Below are 9,831 nucleotides of genomic sequence, written 5' to 3'. Positions count from 1 at the left end.
ATATAGGATATTCCTACTATGCTAAGTGTCTGACCATTCGACCCTTCAACCAGTCACTATGACATTCACTGTCCAACAGGGGGCAGATGCTCTACCAGTAGGTTAGCTTGCTGCTGGGGGCCAGCTGATTAAGACTGGGCAAGTCAGGCCAGATGCACCTTGAAGCCCTCCCACAGTTCCTCCCAGGTGGCCAACCCCCTGTGGACACACTCAGGCCAAGGAATCCCACCAGTGCACAAATCTATGCACCGGGCCTCTAAAATATATATATTTAAATATCCTTCTTCAGGTATATTTTAATTAAGGCAAAGTTCATATAACATAAATTCACCTTTTTAAGCATTGTGTGCAATTCAGTGACTATTAGTATTTTCACAAAGTTGTGCATTCATTATCATTACCTAATTTTAGAACATTTTTATTTTTATTATATCAGTAAGAAAATCCATATCTATTAAGGAGACACTCTATGTTAATCCCTTCCTCCAATCCCTGGCGACCATTAATATGTTTTCTGTCTGTAGAATTTGCCTAGTCTAGACATCTGTACTAATAAAAGGGTAATATGCTAATTAGACCGGATGTCTTCTGGACGTTCTCCTGGACGTCCTTCCAGACCAAGCGGCAGAGGCTGCGAGGGCTGGAAAGGGGGGGTTGGGGGGGGGGGCTGGCAGCTGAAGAGGCTGCAAGGGCCAGAAAGGAGAGGGTCTGGCAGCCGTGGCGGTTTCAAGGACCAGAGAAGAGAAGACCTGCAGCCACGGTGCACCAGAAGTTTCACCTCTGCACATGAGCTGCACAAGAAAAACTTTTTCTGACTGTTCATTGGCTAAGCTCCCTGTACGCCACTGGCGGCATTCTTGCTAACTTGGGTAATAAGAATCCAAGAAGGTGATTTAGGGTATTTGCACCTCACTCCTGGAGGAAAAAACGGAGGTCCACTGCTAGAGGGGCTAAGAAATGTCATATCCAGCCCTAGCCGGTTTGGCTCAATGGATGAGCCTCGGCCTGTGGACCGCAGGGTTCAATTCCAGTCAATGGCATGTACCTAGGTTGCAGGCTCCTTCCCTGGCCTGAGCCCAAGTCAGGGTTCATGCAGGAGGCAACCAATCGATGTGTCCCTCTCACATTGATGTTTCACTCTGTCTTTCCCTCTCTCTTCCACACTCTCTAAAAATCAATGGAAAAATGTCCTCGGGTGAGGATAAAAAAAGGAAAGAGAAAAAAAATGTCATATCCTATGAAAGAGACATCTTGGAAATGCCTAAAGAAAGTTGTAATTTTTTTGTGGTGAAGGGACTGGAGTCCATATTGATGAAAACACCTTGGCGGCTGTGAGGGCCGAGGACCAGTAGCCATGGTGGCTGAGAGGGCTGAGAGCCGAAGTCGCCTCCCACAGAGAGAGGCAGTGACTGGGCCTAAGTCATCAGTAGGACATCCCTGAGGGCTCCTGGGCTGTGAGAGGGGGCAGGCTGGGCTGAGGGATGCCCCCCCAGGGCACAAATTTTCATGCACCAGGCCTCAAGTTTCATATAAATTGAATTATATAATACTAGTGGCCAGGTGCACAAAATTTGTGCACAGGAGTGGTGTCCCTCAGCCCAGTCTGCACCCTGTCCAATCTGGGACCCCTTGGTGGATGTCCAACTGCCAGATTAGGCTCCCCAGGGATCGGGCCTAAACCTGCAGTCTGACATCCCTCTCACAATCCGGAATCGCTGGCTCCTAACCGCTTGCCTGCCTGCCTGCCTGCCTGCCTGATTGCCCTAACCCAGGAGTGGGCAAACTTTTTGACTCGAGGGCCACAATGGATTCTTAAACTGGACCGGAGGGCCGGAACAAAAGCATGGATGGAGTGTTTGTGTGAACTAATATAAATTCAAAGTAAACATCATTACATAAAAGGGTACGGTCTTTTTTTTCAATAGTTTTATTCATTTCAAATGTGCTGGATCTGGCCTGCGGGCCGTAGTTTGCCCACGGCTGCCCTAACCGCTTCTGCCTGCCAGCCTGATCGTCCCCTAACCACTCCCCTACTGGTCTGATTGATGCCTAACTGCTCCCCTGCTGGCCTGATCACCCCCAAGGCTTTTATCAGTATAGACATGGCCCTTCACAGAAAATTTCACTAACCCTACTTTACAATAAGGACTTGACGATTGAATCATTGGGGCCAGACACCAAGATTTCCTTTCTTTGAATGGTGGAGGGAATAATTATCTTTTCTTTAAGTTGCCCTGAACATCAAATGAGATAATGACTTAGAAAAGCATAAAAACACCATATAAAGACAACTGTCTTTCATGAACTGAAAAGACAATAAAGTGGTAAAATGAAAAACTGTATTTTTATTCTCCCCCTTCCTTCCTTCACAGCTTTATATAAACTTTGACATATATAAAAATTTCACTCCTATTTTCATTTCTTTACATTCAATATTATTTTGTACTAGTGGCCCATTGCATGAAGATTTGTGCAATAGGCCTTCCTTCCCCTGGCTGCAGGCACCGGTTTTCCTCTGGCACCCGTGACCCAGGTCTTTGGTCCAGCTGCAGCAGCGAGGCTTGGCTCCTCTGTTCCAGCTTCTCCCAGTCCCTCCTTTTTTTCCCCCAGCTCCTCCAGAGGAGGCCAGGATTGGCTGAAAGTGGAGTCCAGGGCTGGTGGGAAACTTGGCTTCCTCCATCGCCGGGAGCAACCCAAGCCTCCTGCTTGCTCCAGCTCTGTGGCCGCCTCCAACTTCAGTTGTCTTCAGTCTTTGCTCCATGCCTGTATATGCAAATTAACCGCCATCTTTTTTGGGTTAATTTGTACAGTCTCTCTGATTGGCTGGTGGGTGTAGCGGAGTGGCGGAGTGATGGAGTGATAGTTAATTTGCACATTTCTCTTTTATTAGTGTAGATTAGTTTCAGGTTTTATATTAGTTACAGAATAATGGTTAGATAATCATATACTTTACAAAGTGTTCCCCAATATTTCCAGTACCCACCTGGCATCATACCATCATTTCTGTTTAGTTCATTTAATCTAGAACAGTCTCAGCCTATCTTTTACCTTATTGTTTTGAAATTTTTGAAGAGGACATGTTATTTGAGCTCATAAGATTTTTTTCAAAACTAGTATGAGGTTTTGACTATTTGCAAGAATAAAATAGAAGTGATGTTAGATCCCTGTTAGTCCATATAATCAAGAGCCATATAATGTTGGTTTTTCCACTGGTGATGGTAAATTGACAATTTGGTTAAGGTGGTCTCTTCCAGATCCTTCTACACTACAAAGTTACTATTTTCTTCATGTAATAATATGTAATTTGTTAAGAGATATTTTAAGGCTATGTAAATATCCTTTTTCTCATGAAACTTTCATCCACTAGTTTCAGCATATTTATGTTGATATACAAATTATTCAAATATGGTTAAGTCAGAACCTCATTTACTTAGCTTCCAAACTTTGTTTATATGTACTTTTAAATTTTTGAATACTTCCCTATAACAAAATAATTTAAGCTCTCTTTTACTTTTCTTGATCAAGCCCTGAGTAAGACAGCCATTTCTCCAAGGATTTCAGATTCCTTTCAGAATAATGATATTTAAAAACCAAGATGTGGGTACTAGTTATATTGGTGGGTTGTTGCTTGTAAGCCCTCTCAGAAGACTATATATATACACATTTATGTATATATATATATATATATATATATATATATATATATATATATATGATGTGTGTATATTGATACCTCTAATACTGTATTATACAGAGTACTTTTAAGAACTTTCTGTCTGTGCTTGTGATTTCTTACTCCTAGGATGAGAAATTTTAATGTCATTTTCTTCAATGCCAACTTGCATAAGCCTTGGGTATAACAAAGAATTTACAGAATTTATAATCCATATCACTATGAGAAACAAATATCTAGAATTCAATTTTTAACAATTTGTTCTTAAGTAAAATTTATATACACTGAAATGCACCAATATTAAGTATACATTTCGGTGAATTTTGACAAATATATATTTCTATTATTGGAAAGATCAATTGATTGCATGTCTCTACTTTGAGATGCGAATTACTTTTGGTATAATTTCTATAGGAAAAATAATTGCCTATTGAAAGCACCTATATGTCAGAGACCACTATTAAAAACTACTTCAGTGCTTTATTGCATAAAGCAGCCATTTACTATGCTCACAGATTCTGTTGTCGGGAGTTTATACAGAGAGTATCACAGGCCTATTTCTCCGTCATGGTGTCTGAGGGCTCACATGAGAAATGGGGCAGACTGAAGGCTGGCATCTATCCATGTTATTGCAAATGGCAGTATTTCACCTTTTCATGGCTGAGTAGTGTTCCATTGTGTATATGTGATAGGGGCAGAAATAGAATATTGGGAACCAGCTATAATTGTAAGAAATATTAATCATGTTCTGTTAACTGTGACTGTTTTATTCTGATTAAAGAAGGCACATTCTAACCTGGTTGGCAGTTGCCTGTGGGACCTGGGAGCTCACCTGAAAATGCAGCCCATCCTCCTCATCAGGGAGCTGCCTATTCTCATGGAAAGATTAACAACCTTGTTGCAGAAACCAGAGCTGCCAGCCCTTTGAAGATCCCCCCAGCTTTCCCATATCACTAAGCCCTTTGAAAATTCCCAGCCCTTTGGTTATCACTAGCCCTTTGAAGACTCTGAGCCTTTGCATACTAGCGGGCCATTGCAAACCTCCAGCCCCCATTACCTGTAAACTGCCCATTTGGCACACCCTTCCCAATGTAATCTTTGTCCTTCTACCAAATGTAAGCAGCTGACTTATGGTGGGATACAGAGCAGATTTTTGTGGGTAACCCGCTGCTCTCCCATACTGCTGGCAGTTTTGGAATAAACCCTCATTTATGATTCAATATTATCTCTGCTTACTTGGCTCAAGTAGTAACAGGCAGCATGGAACCATTGACTGTCCAGTTATATATATACCACAGCTTCTTTATCCAATCATCTATCAATGGATATTTTGTTTATTTCCCTGTCTTGGCAACTGTGAATAATGCTTCAGTGAACAAAGGGATGCATATGTATTAGCAAATAAATGCAGTTTTATTATTAAAGCAGTCATTTGAATCTTGAAAAACTGATATTTTATATCATTGAGAGCAGGAAACAACACAGAATTAAAAACTAACCCTATCTAATAAAAGAGAAACATGGTAATTAGCATATGACCGCTACCCTTCCCATTAGCTAATCAGGGCAATATGCAAATTAACTGCCAGCCAAGATGGCGGCAGGCAGCCAGGCAGCTAAAACTGAACATGAGGCTTGCTTGCTTCAGAGAGGGAGGAATCCAACGTTCCCCGCCTGCCTTGCTGGCCTCTGAGCTTGCAGTTTGAAACATTGTAACAAATATAGACACTAAACAAAACCCCAGAAACCAGCTTTCAGCCGGCTAGGATCTCAGAGCTGGAGTTGCTACAGAGTTTCGATTATAGAACCTAAACAAACCACATACATGCTTTCAGCAGCTGAGGCCTCAGAGCTGGAGACAGAGCTAAAGCTGGCCCAGAATAAAAAAAGAAAAGAAAAGAAAAAAAAGAGCAGTTGGGAGCTTCAGTACCAGCCTGAAAACAGCCCTCAGCCCCTCACCCAGACTGGCCAGGCACCCCAGTGGGGACCCCCACCCTGATCCAGGACACCCTTCAGGGCAAACCAGCCAGCCCCCACCCATGCACCAGGCCTCTATTCTATATAGTAAAAGGGTAATATACCTCCCAGCACCGGGATCAGCGGAGTCACGAGGCCTCCCAGCACTGGGATCAGCATGACAGGGGGCAGCGCCCAAACCCCCTGATCGCCCTGCGGCTCTGTGTGTGACAGGGTGCGGCACCCCAACCCCCCACCCCAAGGGCCCTGCTCTGTGTGTGACGGGGTAGAGCCATAACCTCCCCATCAGCCCTGCCCTGAGTGTGACAGTCATGGCGACCCAACCCCCTGATCGGCTCTTCTCTGTGTGTGACAGGGGGCTGTGCCCCACCTCCCCTATCGGCCCTACTCTGTGAGTGACAGGGGGGAGCTCCTCAACCCCCTGATCGGCCCTGCTCTGTGCATGACACAGGGGAGCTCCCCAACCCCCTGATGGGCCCTGCTCTGTGTGTGACAGGGAGGAGCTCCCCAACCCCCTGATTGACCCTCCTCTGTGTGTGACAGGGTGTGGCGCCGCAACCTCCCCATCGACCCTTCCTTGAGTGTGACTGAGGGTGTCACCACAACCTCCCAATCTGCCCTGCTCTGTGCATGACAGGGGGCGGCGCCCCAACTCCCCAATCGGCCCTGCTCTGAGCCGGACCAGGGGCTGCACCTAGGGATTAGGCCTGCCCTCTGCCACTCGGGAGCAGGCCTAAGCCAGCAGGTAGTTATCTCCTGAGGGGTCCCAGACTGCGAGAAGGCACAGGCCGGGCTGAGGGACCCCACCCCTCCCCCCCGAGTGCACAAATTTTTGTGCACCGGGCCTCTAGTAATAATATAACAGGTCATAAAATTCATCATCTATTCCTGCTTATTTAACACTAGAAGCCTGGTGCACGAAATTTGTGCATGGGGGAGGAGTGATCCCCTCAGCCCAGCCTGCACCCTCTCCAATCTGGGACCCTTTGGGGGATGTCCGATTGAAATCCCTCTCACAATCCTGGACCACTGGCTGCCTGATTTCCCCTAACTGACCCCCTGCTTGCCTGATCACCCCACACAGCCTGCTTGTTCAGACATTTAGTTGTACCTCACTAACCCCCATCCTGACCTGGTCATAGGCAGCCATCTTGTGAGGGCATGAGGATTAATTTGCATATTACCTCTTTATTATATAGGATATTAATTGGCATGTTTAAAAGATTAAACTTGCTTATATGTTCTTGAAAATTTGTGTGAGAAATCAACTACTTGTCTATTAAATCATATTTTACTTTTTATTGAATTTTTAAAATCTACTCAAATAATAACCTAAATAAAATCACACAAATTAAATGTATGATTCAATTAAAAGAAAATTACGCTTTATTATATGTTGACAATTGATATTTCAAAAGATCACTTTATAAAATAATTCTTTAAATTATTATTTTAAAGTACAAAATCAATTGAAGCATCTAATGCATTTTTTATGACAAATTTCATTTTATCTAAAAATTTTAAAGAACATGACTATTAAATAAAATATGGCGTATTTATTTACAGCTCTTAGAGAACTTGTAGTCTATAATAAAATCAAAATTCTTCATTTCATTCTAACATGCTCTTAAGAAAATAAATTTTGCAATTCTATATTTCTAACATAGTAAGGTTTCACTTTAAAGAAAAGAACATTAAATTCAGAATGTATTCAATAGAGAGAGTTTCTAAGCTTGAGTAAACTAAAAAAATCTAACTAAAGATTAATTCTTAAACTAGAAGAGGCAAAATTGGTTTTGTTCCATATTCCTTTATTTTATTTATGTTAATTCTTTTAATAAATAATATTACTTGTCTAAAGCAGGAAGTACCTTTCTAAATACATCTCTGAAGGCTTGTTTAACTTGTTGGTTCCTCAGAGTATAAATGAATGGGTTCAACAGAGGAGAAACTGAAGTATGGAGCACAGCTACTCCTTTGCTTAAAGAGGTTCTTTCATTTGCTGATGGCTTTATGTAGATGAATATACAACTCCCATAAGTGATGGTTATAACAATCATGTGAGAAGAGCAGGTAGAAAAGGCTTTTTTCTTTTGGTGAGCGGAAGGGAATTTTAGAATTGTCCTGATGATGTAAGAGTAAGAAAGGATTACTAGTAACAGTGTGACAATAAGGGTCATCACAGCTAAGAAAAAAGTAATCAGTTCCACTGAGTGTGTGTCTGAGCAAGAAAGTTGCAGGACAGGAGAAATGTCACAAATGAAACCATCAATTATATTTGAAGCACAGAAATCCAAATGAAGAATCAAAATCAATAAAATGAAACTGACCAGGAATCCCGTTGCCCAAGAACTGAGTACAAGCTGATAACAAACTCTGCTGCTCATGATGGACGCATAATGCAAAGGTTTGCAGATGGCAACATAGCGGTCATAGGACATAGCCGTCAAAAGGAAAAATTCTGTAGCACCCAAGAATATGTAAAAAAATAACTGGGACATACAACCATCATAGGAAATGGTCTTTTCCCTGGTTACAATGGTGATTAGGAATCTGGGGATGCAAGCACTTGTGAATGAAATTTCCAGAAAAGAGAAACTTCGGAGGAAGAAATACATTGGGGTCATGAGATGGGAATCCAGTAGACAGAGGGCAATGATGGTTAAGTTTCCTATCATGCTCAACATATAATTCAGAAATAGAAAGAAAAAAATTACAATCTGTAACTGAGAATTATCTGTCAGTCCCAGAAAGATAAACTCTATCTGTGCTGTATGATTCTCCATTTCCCTTCTGAGATTTCAAATTCTAGAAATAAAAAGATACAAAAATAAGAAACTACATGAGTAGCCTTATAACCAGGAATAATATATAAAAGCATCCATATTCACAAACAGACCCATTTTTAAGGTAATGCTCCGTGATTTTTGAAGATATGATACAGAACTGTGCAATAGAAACTACTTTAAAAACCACCATTGAAGTCAACTCAATTTTTGAAATTGACCAGCAAAACCCAAAATAGGCGTGTGTGTTTTATCCTTACTAAAAATCTTCCGGTCATTTGTAACTAATTTCAAATGTTTCCATTTGAGAAATAAGTTAGATAAAACATTGGTTTGAGATTCAAATGTAATCCATTCATTTTTTATTATTAATTTCATCAAAATAAAATTATACCAGTATATAATGAATTAAGATCTATAGTTAAATTCTAAAAAGTTTTTATTTCATATTTAAGTGACATTTGCTTAGTGCCCCATTGTAGCCTCTTGCAACTTCTCTATGAACTACAGATGAATGCATAAGAAATTACCAAAAAAAATGACATAAGAAAAAATAAATACTAGGTGGATCTAAAAAATTAAAACAATATAAAGCAGATATGGCCACATTAAAAAAAAATAATAATCTTTTCAGGATTTCAAAATTTTGCACATGTAACTTAGACCATAAAAATAAAAGAGAAAATACAGAAAATGCATTGCATTTCTTCACAATCTCCACCCATTTAGAATATCCAGAATCTAAACTTTCTTTCCAGGGGCAGCTCTCTGACAGTGAAAAATCAGTTTTCTTGTCATATTGCCTGTGTCCTCATACCCCCAGCAATCACTCATATAATTAATCAGAGACTATTAATCCAAGGAAGTATTAGCCAAAGAAAAGCGTGTCATGACTTGAATGGGACTATTTTATGTTTTTAATTAGAGGCTTTTAGAATCTTGGATGGCAAATAATGAAAAAAGAGTGAATAATGGAGCTGAAGCATAGCAATGTTGGAAGCCTGTTAGGAATTAGAAAGAACTTAAAACTGTGCTAATTCACACAAAATCCAGCATGTATCTGAGAAATAAAAACATTAATGGCTAATGAGACCAAAAAAAAATTCACTATCAAGGTTAAAAGTTTGAATATGTCTTATTGTTTAAGAATGAAATTTTAAAGTTAAGTACACACACAAAAAAAATAAAACATAATAAACAGTGTAAGTGAGATTTATTCTGGTGACGCAACCAATAAACATGATATATCACATAAACAAAATGAAGGACAAAAAACATTTGATCATATCAATAGATGCAGAAAACATATTCTACAAAATACAGCACCCATTTCATATTTTGTAAAAACTTTCAGCCAGATAGGAGTCAGGGGAACATACCTCAATGGAATAAAGG

General features: G+C 40.7%; 1 protein-coding gene across 1 annotated transcript; it reads right to left on the bottom strand.

The window, feature by feature from the left end:
• Nucleotides 1-7,497: 7,497 nt before the first annotated feature.
• LOC308513080 (olfactory receptor 6C70-like) lies at nucleotides 7,498-8,436 on the bottom strand (the record flags this gene model as incomplete). The annotated part of the gene is made up of 1 exon (XM_081082877.1): nucleotides 7,498-8,436. One exon carries the CDS (start codon nucleotides 8,434-8,436, stop codon nucleotides 7,498-7,500), a length of 939 nt encoding a protein of 312 aa, XP_080939003.1.
• Between the last annotated feature and the right edge of the window lie 1,395 nt (nucleotides 8,437-9,831).

Source organism: Myotis nattereri (genome assembly GCF_964212035.1).
Source record: "Myotis nattereri genome assembly, chromosome: 2".
NCBI classification, from domain to species: Eukaryota; Metazoa; Chordata; class Mammalia; order Chiroptera; family Vespertilionidae; genus Myotis; species Myotis nattereri.
Note: the sequence above shows the minus strand (reverse complement) of the source record. Positions and strands in the feature narration are given on the sequence as shown.